Below are 14,068 nucleotides of genomic sequence, written 5' to 3' on the forward strand. Positions count from 1 at the left end.
GCAGCCAATGGTTGTTATCAGAGGTTATATGTTAAAAGCTTTATTTAAGTGTCTTATCAGCCTTTGACTGCTCTTTCCTGTCTGTTTTATATTGATTGCTGTGTGATAGATCACATTGACCTGTGTGGTAAAATGGGTACTTTGGATTTCTAGATGAGGTGGGTTTAGATAGCATTTTATGTAAGTTTCCTTATATTTCTTCCAGGCCATAGCTTTCATTTTTTACTTTGATACATGTCTGCCCTAATGTATATAGTTGTAAATTTGTCAACATTTTATTGCCTATTGTCATTGATTTGCACCTGACTTCCACCTTAGGGATCACTACTGTCTAGATACAGTCTTTATCTTTCCTGGAAAAGATAACATGTGTGATTGCTCTATGCAAGGGTTGTCACAATCTCTAAAATTCAGTGAAGTTGATTCCAGTGAAATTTTCTGATATTCATTATATCAATACAATACCACAGCATATCAATACCACAGCGATATTCAGTTCTCAACTAATGTGACATTAATGTGATAGGGATGAATGACTTGCTTGTTTAATTTAATTAGTGGAATTTAAATAAATATGAATAAATTCAATTACAACAATGACATGTATTTCCCTCCAGTTAAAGGTCCCCTGACATGGGGTTATTTTATTATTTTATAATGTTTCCTAGGTTGGCCTTATAATGTTAGTATGTTTTGTAGATCAAAAATAGTCATAATTTAGAAATAAAAGGCAATTTTCCTAGCCTGATTTTAGCCTCTGATTTGAACGCTCTGTTTGAAGGGGCGTGTCTACTGTGGGATTCAGTGTAACCGGCCACTGCTGTGATTGGCTGACATGCTTGCATATGAAATAGCTATGTATTACATGTGAAACTCTTGAATACTTTTACTACAGCTATTATACGTTTTTACTATTACAGCTATCGAGATTAACGAATCGTGAGAAGTTTTTAAAGTATTTAGATCTATTCCCATCACATAAAATGTTGCCATGATGAGCATTGAGCAAGCAGATGACAGTCTGTTGATCGCGACCATGAAGATCTTATCTTTGCAACGCAGTTTCTGAACTCTCTCTAATGCTTTCACCAATGCAAACACGATGATGTACATACAGTAAGAGCTTCGTTGTGCAGTGTAACGTGCGTCATTGATTTCATAACGAGTTGTCCAGATAAACTCGCGCTGTGTGGAAAGATTGTTCTTTGTATCGCTTTCTGTATAATTTGTTCAGAATTTAAATAAGATTATTTTCATCCTACTAAAAGAAATGATGTGAAGTAGATATTTTTGTCACTGGCTTGACTTACTGATGCATAAACAGTATTGAACGATTTTGAGAGAAAGATTACCTGTCTGAACTTGAACAATTAGGTTACACATCAGAAATTGTTGCTTGGTAGCTCGATCGATTTATTTTCAGACGTTCATCGAGTTGAGGAAACAGTCGTCGGTGAAATGTTTGGACCAAACAAAACTTTGGAAAGTTGTGTCGGCGCATTTTCAGAGAAAATAAAATAAAATTGTCAATTGTTGATTATGTATTGGTATTTTGGGAGAGATTTATTTTGAGGAGAAATTTAGTTATTATGATGTTATTGTAAAATAATTATTGCTCTTTTCACCTTTGTCCCCAGCATTGTAAAACATTAGCATGTTCAGTAGGCTTGATAATGGAAAAATACATTATATGTATGCTTCCTTTTTAGATTGTCTATGTCAGCGATAATCACCAGTCTTCTTTGTGCTCTTTCTGCAGGATGTTTCAAAGCAGAGGCAGGCAAGGAAGAAGACTGTCTCGTTCAGCTCTATGCCAAGTGACCGCAAGATGAACAGCACAGCTGCCTGCATGGCCTTCATGATGGAAGGCTGTGAGATGAAGAAAGTGCGCTCCAATTCTCGCATGTACAATCGTTACTTCATATTGGACCCTGACATGCGCTGGCTCCGCTGGGAGCCATCGAAGAAAGACTCTGAGAAAGCCAAGCTTGAGATCAAGAGCATCAAAGAAGTTCGATTGGGAAAGAAAACACCCGTCCTACGCAGCAACGGCCTTTCAGATCAGTTCCCAGATGAGTGTGCATTCTCAATTCTATATGGAGACAACTATGAGTCCCTGGATCTGGTCGCAAGCACGGCAGAAGTGGTTAGCACCTGGGTGATGGGACTACGGTACCTGGTCTCATATGGGCGGCACATGGTGGGCGTAGTCGAACCCAATCAACCTAGTGTAAGAACATCCTGGATTGGGTCAGTGTTCGAGCTAGCTGATCCAGAAATGCAAGGACACATTGACTTATTCCGGGCCACCCAAATCATCAAGGGTCTCAATCCTGGCATGAGGGAGTCTCGCATTGAACTGAAATTCAAAGAGCTACAAAAAGCCAAGGACTGCTATGGTGAAGGCATTGATTTAGATACGTTTGTAGAAGCCTACTGTGAACTGTGTACACGCCCTGAGATCTTTTTCTTGCTGGTGCAGTTCTCCAGCAACAAAGAGTACCTAGACTCCAAAGACTTGATGCTCTTTGTGGAGGTGGAGCAGGGAGTGGAGGGAGTCACAGAGGAAATGTGTCGGGAGATTGTTCATAAGTACGAACCCTCCGCTGAAGGACGTAACAATGGCTACTTGTCCATAGATGGCTTCACACACTACCTCCTGTCATCCGAGTGCCACATTTTTGACCCGCAGCACAAGCATGTTTGTCAGGATATGACGCAGCCCCTTTCACACTACTACATCAACTCTTCCCACAACGCCTCACTTTTGGAAGATCACTATTGGGGCTCATCGGACCTCAGCAGCTACGTTAGGGCGCTACGCATGGGTTGTCGAAGCATAGAGGTCGTAGTCTGGGATGGCCCTGACTGTGAACCCGTAGTCTATGTTGGTAGCTCTGTTGCATCCCAGCTGGCCTTCTGTAAAGTTCTAGATGTCATTAACCACTATGCTTTCGAGAGTTCAGAGTATCCACTAATCCTCTGTCTTGTCACACACTGCAGTGTTCCCCAACAGAGGGCCCTGGCTCAACACTTAAAGAAGATTCTTGGGGACAAACTGCACATTGAACCTCCTAATATGGAGGACCATTACTTGCCCTCCCCTGAGAAACTCAAGGGAAAGATACTTATCAAAGGGAAGCGCCTGCCTACAGACTCTCAAGACTCTGAAGGGGAGGTCACAGATGAAGAAGAAGGGTTTGAGATGTCCAGGAGAATGATGGGTGGTGACGATAAGGATCAGCTCAACGGAATTGGCTGCAAACGACTACGACTCTGCAAAGAACTTTCTGACCTAGTCACCCTCTGCAAATCTGTGCAGTTCCGTGACTTTGAGATGTCGAAACGGGAACAGAGGTATTGGGAGATTTGCTCCTTTAATGAGGTTGACGCCAACCACTTTGCCAATGAGTTTCCTGAGGACTTTGTCTCTTACAATAAGCGTTTTCTGTCACGGGTGTACCCAACACCCATGCGCATTGATGCTAGCAACATGAATCCACAGGACTTCTGGAAGTGTGGTTGCCAAATTGTGGCAATGAATTACCAGACTCCAGGTTTGATGATGGATTTGAACCTTGGCTGGTTTAGGCAAAATGGCAACTGTGGTTATGTCCTGCGTCCAGCAATAATGCGCGAGGAGGTGTCATATTTTAGTGCAAACGCTCGTGACTCGCTTCCTGGAGTCTCAGCCCAGCTCCTTCACATCAAGGTAATCAGCGGCCAAAACCTACCAAAGCCACGAGGCTCTGCTGCTAAAGGTGATGTGGTAGAGCCATACATCTATGTGGAGATCCATGGAATTCCTGCAGACTGCACAGAACAACGCACAAAAACTGTCTCGCAAAATGGTGACAATCCAATTTTTGATGAAAGCTTCGAGTTCCAGATCAACCTTCCCGAATTGGCTGCTTTGCGTTTTGTAGTCCTTGATGATGACTACATTGGTGATGAATTTATTGGCCAGTACACCATTCCTTTTGAGTGCCTGCTTCCTGGCTACCGGCACGTACCACTGCAGTCACTTACAGGGGAGTTTTTGCCTAACACCACGTTGTTTGTTCATGTTGCCATTACAAACCGGCGAGGTGGGGGTAAGGCCCATAAGAGGGGTCTCTCTGTGAGAAAGGGCCGCAAAGCAAGAGAATACACCTCTACTAAGACCACAGGGATCAAAGTAGTAGATGAGCTCTTCAGGGCATCGACCCAGCCACTACGAGAAGCAACAGATCTACGGGAAAACGTACAGGTAGGGTCTTTTCAGGCTCAATGATTTTAAGATTTGGTTGTTGAGTCTGTTTGCTCTAAATCTTGAGTCTTTTGAGAAATTGATGTTCTGACAGCAAGCACTGATATTGATAAACAAGTATTAATGATGTTTGTATAGCTTCAGGACTAGGGATGCAACGATACCGCTTTTTCAAAACTAATCCAATCCGATACCAAAATTCTGAGTATCGGCCGATACCGATACCAATCCGATACCAGTGCAGTTTTTTTTTCAATCAACTAGAATTTCTAGAACTCTGTGTGTTGAACTGATAATCACTCTTTTATGTGTTAAACACAATCTACTAAATACAGACAACTTCATTATAAAGAAAAACAACAAATCAAAAAAATATATATGATCATAGTCTATGACAAAAATGCTATTATAAACTAGATTAGTGGATAATTCAGCAGTAAAATTTAGTCTAGAAAAATCACGAGCACAAGAATTGTATAAAATCTGAACATTTAGTGAAAAACACATTATTTAGTGGGGAACAAATAAGAGACAATAAGTGTAACACTAAATCTGGTAAAACTTTACACATTGCTCTTTGTATTGTTGTAAAATACATTCATGAAAAACAAGATAACAAAAATCAAAAAGATAAATTATTATATATATATAGCCTATAGGCTACTATAAAATTGTGACATGTTTTAAATGTATAGCACAGCTGTTTAATGAGGCAGCAACATATGATAGGACAGAACAAGAAAGGCTATTAATAATCTTTCATTGCGTCATTGTATTATGATATGAAAGGCTCCAATACAGTGCTGCACAATGCGCATCCCGAGCACAAAGGAAATACATATTGATGCGTAGTGTATTATACAGTATCTATCTATGCGATAGTTTATTGAGCCTTTTCTTTTAACAGTTTTACATTTCAGTTAGTGTGCGCGTGAAGAACAATTATAGGCACCATTCACATATAGCACCTAAAAACGCGTAGAAAACGCTAGGTGTGCCGCATTCTCCTCTTTCCAAAGCGCTATGCGGTTGCTCCGGTTGGTTCTTGTCACGTGACCTACAGTGTGCTTGCGGCATTCTGAAAAGTTGAGATGTTTTTATCTCGATGCGGCGCGGACGCGCTTGTAAAAAACTAGCGCGTCGCACCGCGACCGCGTCGCTTCCATTATGAGCGCGCACACCGCGCGCCTACATTTGAAATAACAAACTTGAGAGCGCAAAATGAAAATTATGTCATTAATGACTCACCCTCATGTCGTTCCAAGCCCGTAAGACCTCCGTTCATCTTCGGAACACAGTTTAAGATATTTTAGATTTAGTCCGAGAGCTTTCTGTCCCTCCATTGAAAATGTACACGGTATACTGTCCTTGTCCAGAAAGGAAATAGAGACAACATCAAAGTAATGTGACATCAGTGGGTTAGTTAGAATTTTTTGAAGCATCGAAAATACATTTTGGTCCAAAAATAACAAAAACTACGACTTTATTCAGCATTGTATTCTCTTCCGGCCGTGTTCAGTGACGCTGGTGACGTAAGACGCTGCTGACGTGTTATCTGGTGCGAAAGAGCTTCGTTTACAGTCTGAGGGAGACGCACGCTGTAAACAAAACAATCTTCGCAAACATGTCTAAGGATTTCGACACAGAGGAAGACTTGCATTTTTTTGCCCAGCCATATTTATTTGAACCCGAATACACGGACGCACCAGATACACGTCAGCAGCGTCTTACGTCAGCAGCGTCACTGCGGACTCGTGAACGCGGATTGATAACAGAACCGGAAGACAATACAATGCTGAATAAAGTCGTAGTTTTTGTTATTTTTGGACCAAAATGTATTTTCGATGCTTCAAAAATTCTAACTAACCCACTGATGTCACATGGACTACTTTGATGATGTCTTTATTTCCTTTCTGGACAAGGACAGTATATCGTACATTTTCAATGGAGGGACAGAAAACTCTCAGACTAAATCTAAAATATCTTAAACTGTGTTCCGAAGATGAACGGAGGTCTTACGGGCTTGGGACGACATGAGGGTGAGTAATTAATGACATAATTTTCATTTTTGGGTGAACTAACCCTTTAAGGTACAGCAATAAAGTCCAGCAAGATAAAGTTGTTTTATGGGAAACCATAGACCTCTATCTACAGATCAAATATAATAATAGTAACATTGAATCATCTTGGAGAGAGTTTCCTCGTGTTGACTGTCGTAACCGAACGCGACACGCTGTTTGAATGCTGAATGAAGAATGACTGACAGCCACAGCGGAGGGAAAAGTTTACGTGATCTTGAATTTAATTACTTAAATATTAATTTATATCTCACATTATACTATATAATGGCTTCAGAACACTTGTAATATAGTGCACGAAAACGTTATGGTGCTTTATAAAGTTTTGTGCCTTTTGTGGGGCTTAACAATAACAGAATAGTATACGCACAATATCGGATTTGGATCGGCCTCGTCTGACCGATACCCGATCCGGCAAAAATGGTAGTATCGGAACCGATACTGAGTATCGGATCGGTGCATCCCTATTCAGGACTCAGTGACTGTGGAGATTGTAGATTCACTCTACACATTTAAATAATCCAAATGATAAATGTTGTGTCAAAGCACAACATATATTTGCTATGAAAACTAAAGTAAAAAAATCGCTTGCAATGCCATGGGTCTTACAATGAAAAAATAAAAAAATTCTCCCCTGTGGAATGGCATCAGCTACCACTTTTAGTCTTGAAATCTGCCTTGTTCAGGGAAGGTAAAGGGATGTAACAAGGATTATGACAACACGGTATTGAAAACATACACTTAAAATTACATGTGAAGTCAGGGACAGGTAGAAAGTGAAAGAGGTAATGATACAAGAAAGATCCAGAGTGGAAGCATTTGTTGTTGAGCTCATTAGTAATGCTGCCCTTAAAACTGGATACCTGGTTTTCGTTTCTAAAGATGTTTTCACGTCTTTCACAAAATGTGTTTTTACAGATGAGAGAACTCAGTGAGACTACAGATGTTTCTCAAACGCTAGAATGTTAATCATGCGTTGTCACTGAATACTATCAGAAGAGTCAAATTGCAGGGTTATAAAGGCAATACATCATTCTAGTTCATGTCATGAAAGATTGGGTGCAAGCTGCAAATAATATTGATTTCAAATTACTCTTGCTCAGCAGAATTAACATGCTGACCTCTAGCGCATGGTCCTAATTTAAGAAGACTAAAACCTCAAAGGACATCCCATTAGATGATTAGAGACAGAAAACATATGGCCAGCTTTAGCTGTCCTTCTGCTGTGGATCTCTCCCCTTGTCTTTAAATTTGTGCACGTATGTGTGTAATTGTGTTATTTAATTAGCCAGAATGCCTTTTGTGCTCTCTCTATATCACAGATCTGTGTTTTTGTATATTCTTATTTTCTTGCATTGTCCATTTCTCTGTTGTTCACACAGATGACTTAGGCCTAGGTTTTAGAGTAAAATATGTTTCTAGTCATTTACTTTGTGTAATTAAAGCTTAAATTTACATTTATTCATTTGGCAGAAACTTTTATCCACAGTGCAGTTAATGTGTCCATAATATCAGTTCTTGCATTTCCTGCAAACTGACCTCATGACTTTGGCATTGCTAACGCCACGATCTGCTGTATGAACTGCAGATACATTTAGATGACTTTTGCCATAATCTTATGCTCATTTAAACTAAAGTTAATCTTTAATAATAAAAATAATAATTTAACAATGTAACACTGATATAAGTATAATCTTTAGAATATTTCAAAATTCATATAATTGTTTTTGTATTTTACATTATAATGTTGTGATGCCTAAATTCACTTGAAGCATTTAAAACAATAGATTTAAAGCTCCAGTCCAGTCCATAACTTTTTTGGGTTAAAAATTATCCCAAATAAATTTTTGCCCAAGTTCATAACCAGCCAGTGTTCAAAACTATCTGCTTGCCTTAGCTCTATTCAAAGCGGTAAGCTTGTAATAATGTTTTTAATTCCAGTGGTAACTGGTGGATTTCTGCGAGAAATTCGAGCATGTCTTTGCATCATTACGTCACATCTGTACACATAAAGAAGGAGTCTCGGCTAGTATAAGCTATATTGCCTGTGAGGATGTTTTGGAGGTGGAGACTTATAGCCTTTTCTCACAGCACTTGATATAATTAAACTTATTAATTTGATGGCGGATCGAGAAAGGTTCAAACGACAATCACCAGTGACAACTAGAGATTCACCCGTTGTAAAATGCAAAAGACTTTGGACTGAGAGTTTGGAAAAAGAGACTGCAACCGGCACATGCGAAAACAAGGATAAATATCTGAAGAGCTTTAAATGTAGTCACACAATGCTGATGTTGTTAACATTAACAATTTGAGAACAAAGTATAATTTGCACGGTTTGTCGTGATATGATAAGCGATCGTTAGATTTAAGCAGCACGATTTACTGCAATGCTTTTTTTCAGTTAGTTGGTCAGAAGAACAAAAGTGGATGTACTTACTTGTTCAGAGGACATTTTAGGGTGAAAATTCTTATGTTGGTCATACTTCCTAAAAGTAGAATCTGTGATTCTGAATACCAGTATCCACACCGGCGTGGTAACTGACAGCTGCACACTCTCCTCAAAACATTGGATTCATCCGCGCTGTGCCGTGCCGAGGCACAACTCACGTAAAGTTGATTATCCGCGAATGACTGCAATTGCAGATTTCGAACAGAGATGGCGACAAAGAGGAAAACTCCGGACTGCAGCTTAAAAAAAAAAAAAAAAAGTAACTTTTTGGTATTTCCGATTTGCGATGTTTGACCCTAAGGGTATAATACAAGAATTTCTAATATACAAAGAAAACAAGTTTAAGCCCAGAATGGACCCCTGTGGAACCCCACTAAACAGCAAAAAAAAAGTATTTTAAAGGTCCATTTAAATTTATAACTTTTAGAACCATTATCCAACTCTGCTATAACTATTGTATTTTAAAAAATTTAAAGTGTGTGTGTGTGTACATATATATATATATAGAGAGAGAGAGAAATACGATTTTTTACATGTATTTAATTTAGCTAATTAAATGATTTCCATTTGTTTTTTTAATTAAAATTTATTTAAAACTTCTTAAAGAAAGCCAGAATTTATCCTCATAAAAGTCACTGTGCAATTCAAACAGTGCATCCGTTTCCTATTAGCCAGTTTCTCCACTGATTACTGATCGGAGAAACTGATGCATGTCCACTAAAGAGGAGAGAAGAAGGGGGAGGGTGCAGGAAAACACTCCTTTCATGCTCAAGTGTGCAAACAGTTAAAGGAAACACACTGAACAACGCCAGTCACTCCCTGCAGAATGTGTGTAGGGTTTTAATGCTGCCATTAAGAATTCATGTGTTGTGTAACACTTTATTTAGTCCTGCTGTATCTTGGAATAAAATCAGGGAAGATGAGTGCAGAGCATCAGTATCAAGCGCCAAGTGATCCTGTTCTTGACAGGATGTTATTCTGCTCAATCACTTATAAAGTTTCAACATCAAGCTGTCTGCTGCTGCTTCCTCTTTCTCCATGTCTCTCTCCTACAGTTAAACAGCATGGTCTTCATGGTCTCCATGGTGTCATAGCAATCCCACAGGAAGCGTTGTTTGTGTAGAATGATCTGTCACTTCTGTGAACCGCTCTCTCCCACTAATGAAACAACAACTTCAGCATCAGCACACACAGACTCACATAGACCAATGTGAATATGCAGATAATTAGATTATGCTTCTCTGGTATGGATACTTTTACGTTTTTATTTTTGAAAGCACATCTTGAACTATTTTAGTCTTACAAAGCCATTTGTAATTATGGCTTGCAGGTCAGTTTTAAATTTGATGCTATCGGTCCATCATGATAAAGTAATCAGTAATTCAGACAAAAATTCCCTAGTCAGGCTTGTATTGCAAACATATTGAACCCTGATCTAAATCTAAATCTGCTGTGCTTTAAATATGGACATATTGGCGTGCACATCGCTCAGTGTTTACTATGCACACTGTCATGAGTCAGCACTTTTTACTAGCATAACATCCTGCCTAAAGTTAACGTGCCTATTCTAGACTGAGCTTTATAATTGTGTCTAAAGCACAGAGCCAGTGAGTGCATGAATTAGTCTTGTGCTGCCGTATTTAATGGGTAAATATGAGTATTTCATGGCCATGGAGCGATAGCTTTATGCCTCAACGACAACAATAAATCACAGCTGTCTTAGCATGAGAACTTAAGAGCATCTGTAGTTTCATGATAATGTACTTCTGCTTTAAATGGGAAAATGTTATTGCTGAAATGTTGCTATATAGCTCTAAACAGAAGTTGTTGTTTGTTTCATTGTAGCATCAACTGAGAATTTTCTGAATTCTAAACCCATGTGATTTTCTTTCTTTCGTGAAATATCAGCTGATTCATTGAAAGGATCTGACTCGAAAGAACCATCTGTTCATGAATCAGAAAAGTGCTAATTTTCTCTTGAACATATCAAGGAGAGCTAAGAGCAGATGTTTATTTTTTATGTTTTATGTTTATTTTGCTCTAGTCCCCCCCCCCCCCTTTTTTTTTTTCCTGTCAAAAAAAGTTATTCATTTTGTGATTTCTTACCAATGTTTAAAGAGCAGAATGAAACTGTAATATGACTAAACTTAATTGTTTATTCAGTTATTTTTTCTCTTAATTTAAAATAAGATATATTTTAACTTTAAATTATTTTATTTTATTTTATTTGTTCATGTTTTTCCCCAGCTCCCCCTTGTGGCCCCAGATACCAGTTTAAAACCCCTTGTTCAAGATTTCTCCTTTTGTGTTCCATAAAAGAAAGTCACCTGAGTTTGGGACAACATGGGGGAAAAGTAGATTATGAATTTACTTACATTTACCTACAGTACATGTCAAATTTGCTCAATTTACATTCACAATAGATATTTTAATGATTTTTTCCTCTATTGGCTCACCTGCTAATTCAAATTCCAATGAATCCAAATTCGTTATATTATTCATGATTTAGCATGTTCTCGATGACTTACATCAGGCTCAATTTTTACCCAGATCTATAGTCACAATAGTCTGTTTTTACACTATATTTTTTATCCATTTTCACATTATAGCTCAGCTTGCATGACCCTCACTCTTCCTGACCCATGCAAACACAAACACCCTTGTTTTCACAAACACAGGACGAAGTGTCTGGAACACATTATCCGAGCGTGTGCCGGAAGCGGCTCTTTCCCGCGCTTTCCTGGCCTGAGCCATACTGTTTGTGTGTGAATTGAATTATGGAATTTAGATCATGCAGCAAGAGTTCATTAAACTGAAAATAACAAAAATGAATGACTAATGGAAGAAAAAAATAGAGCATTAGACAGATAGAGCTGCTCTTCTTGTGTATATGCGTGGGTGGGTGTGTGAGACCGCTGATAGCTCTCTTTATAAGAACAAATTGTCCAAATCTGTTCCTAGACACCTATGTTTTTAAACACTCGACTTTTTCCCTTTCATTTTCCCTTACATGCGAGCATCAGTCTTAGTTATAAACATTTGTCATTTTGCGGCACAAGGTAGTAGGAAGGTGGGTGTGTGTGTGTGAGCATATTTTGGTATTCCTGTGGGGACCTTTTTTCAGAAAATTTCCCAAGAGAATAGCAAATCCTGCTTAAAGTGTCTTGCGGGGGTCGTCTCCAAAGGGAAGACAGATTAATAAATGTGCTAAATATAAATTCACGTGTGTGTGAAAGACTATGTGACTACATGTGTCTGGATTGGAAATGGTTGTCAGCCTGACAATTGCTGTCATGAGACCAAAAGAGTATAAAAGGGTGAGTTCCCCCCCAAAATGAAACATCATCATTTACTCACCATCATGTTGTTTCAAACCTGACTTGGACTTTTCTGTGGAACAAAAAGGAAGATATTTTGAAGAACCATTTTTGTCCATACTTTGGGGTCCAATGTTGTTTTAACCTCAACAGATTTCAAAATATCTTCTTTTGTATTGAATTGTGACTTTTCTGATAAGAATTGCAATTGCCAATTAAAATGTATTTTTTAAAGCTCCCAAGTTTTCAGTGCTTGTTTAAGGGCTGAATAATTTGGTAAAAATTGTGTGATTATTCAGCAATATAACTATAAAATATTATTATTATTATTATTACTAGTGATAGCAGTAGTTGTTAAACTACAATATTGCTATTATAAGAATTTCACTGTAAAATAAAAAGTCTTGAGGAAAATAATATAACAATGACAATAACAATAACTGTAAAATTACAATATTAATATTTATGGTTATATAGCTAATATAATAGTTTTTTCATTTTAAAAATGTTAAACCATCTAGCTTTTATTTTGTCGTAAAACCGCTGGGAGATCTTAAAGCTTCTCTTTTGTTGATGGCAGGCAGCTGGTTTAAGTGCTTCTCATTTTAAGTTTGGGAATATGGTTGCTTTCCCAAATGCAACCCAACAGCTGATGCTGAGATGGCTTTGTGTGGAGCAGAATTTACTGCAAACCGCTCTGAGACATTGAAAAAAAAAACAGATCATGAGTTGCTCGTGTGTAAAAGGACACAGTGCCACACTTCACTCTGAGACACAAAGCGCATATATTTAAGTTAATTGCAGCCTTCGAGATCAGAAAATCGCACTAAGCCATATCGCGATTTTGGTTTTAATCTGATTAATTGTGAAGCCCTAAGGTCTCTGTGTGTGTCAGGATGCCAGGAAAACAGCATTGTTCTGATTGGTGTCAAAAGCTTACAAGCAGCTGTCCACCCTCTCACTCGTGAATCAGAACACTTGTTTACTCTTGTTAATACACACAGAAACACAGCATCGCCTCAAACAACCCAAAATCCAAGTGGTCTGAGATCTTAATGTCATGGGAACTTAAACCATGCTGCTCTTCTCAAAGGCCTTCTGTGTTTACAAAACTCTATTATTATAGAAACATATTTTTTCTCAGATGGGTATGATATCATCCCTAATAATTTCCTGAACCAAGGCTACATTGTTGGCTAGAGCAGGTCTTTGACTCTCAGATATTTAGTTCTTCAGCATTAGTTACTAGAAGGCAAAGCTTTGTCCTTTCTGCATCTCTCCGGGACTCTTTGATCTGGCCTCCAACTTGACAGAGTGCTGTGTCTTTTTGTGCACATTCAACAATTACTTAGTAAACAGAGAAGGGTGTTTAATTCTCTTGGTTGAGGTAAACATGAGCTTCTCCATGGTCAGAGGTATATGTAAACAGAATCACACTGTGTGCTGTTACTGTGGGTAATCGCACATTTACCTTGAATGTGAAACTGACCTGCACTTTTCATGTAGATCACTAAAGCTAATGTCTTCTCTGCTATCTTTTTCTCCAGAATGCCATGGTGTCGTTTAAGGAGCTCTGCGGTCTGACTCCGGCAGCTAACATGAAACAGTGTATCCTGACTGTGTCCTCCTGGCTCACGAACAGTGAGCGAGCGCTACGGGTAATGGTAAATCTCAGCGAGGCCTACCCCACCATGGAAGCCCATGGCCCCATTCCAGAGCTACTGCGTAAAGTGCTCACCGCTTATGACACGGTAGGGTGAAATTCAACAGCGTGACCCTGAGTGCTATCACATGTGAACCAAAATATATTGGGACAAAACATGAGAGTAATGCATGATAGTTCAGCTGGAATATTACATTAACTTGTTTAGTAGTTGTAGTGCAAAAATGAACAAAAAACAAGCATGATATAAACTTATATTGAATAAAAATATGGCTGAATTAACGAATGCTGCTCCAGCAAATCTTGTAG

At 38.7% G+C, this 14,068-nt stretch overlaps 1 protein-coding gene across 1 annotated transcript in view; it reads left to right on the top strand.

Moving 5' to 3' along the window:
* plcl5 (phospholipase C like 5) overlaps positions 1-14,068 on the top strand; it is an 88,835-nt gene that overhangs the window by 57,126 nt on the left and 17,641 nt on the right. The window contains exons 2-3 of the mRNA XM_056235884.1: positions 1,760-4,249; positions 13,644-13,847. Coding sequence (XP_056091859.1) covers positions 1,760-4,249; positions 13,644-13,847 — 2,694 coding nt within the window. The remainder of the gene's footprint in view (positions 1-1,759; positions 4,250-13,643; positions 13,848-14,068) is intronic.

Source organism: Rhinichthys klamathensis, unplaced genomic scaffold (assembly GCF_029890125.1).
Source record: "Rhinichthys klamathensis goyatoka isolate OS25496 unplaced genomic scaffold, OSU_Roscu_1.1 h1tg000432l_1, whole genome shotgun sequence".
In the NCBI taxonomy this organism is placed as follows: Eukaryota; Metazoa; Chordata; class Actinopteri; order Cypriniformes; family Leuciscidae; genus Rhinichthys; species Rhinichthys klamathensis.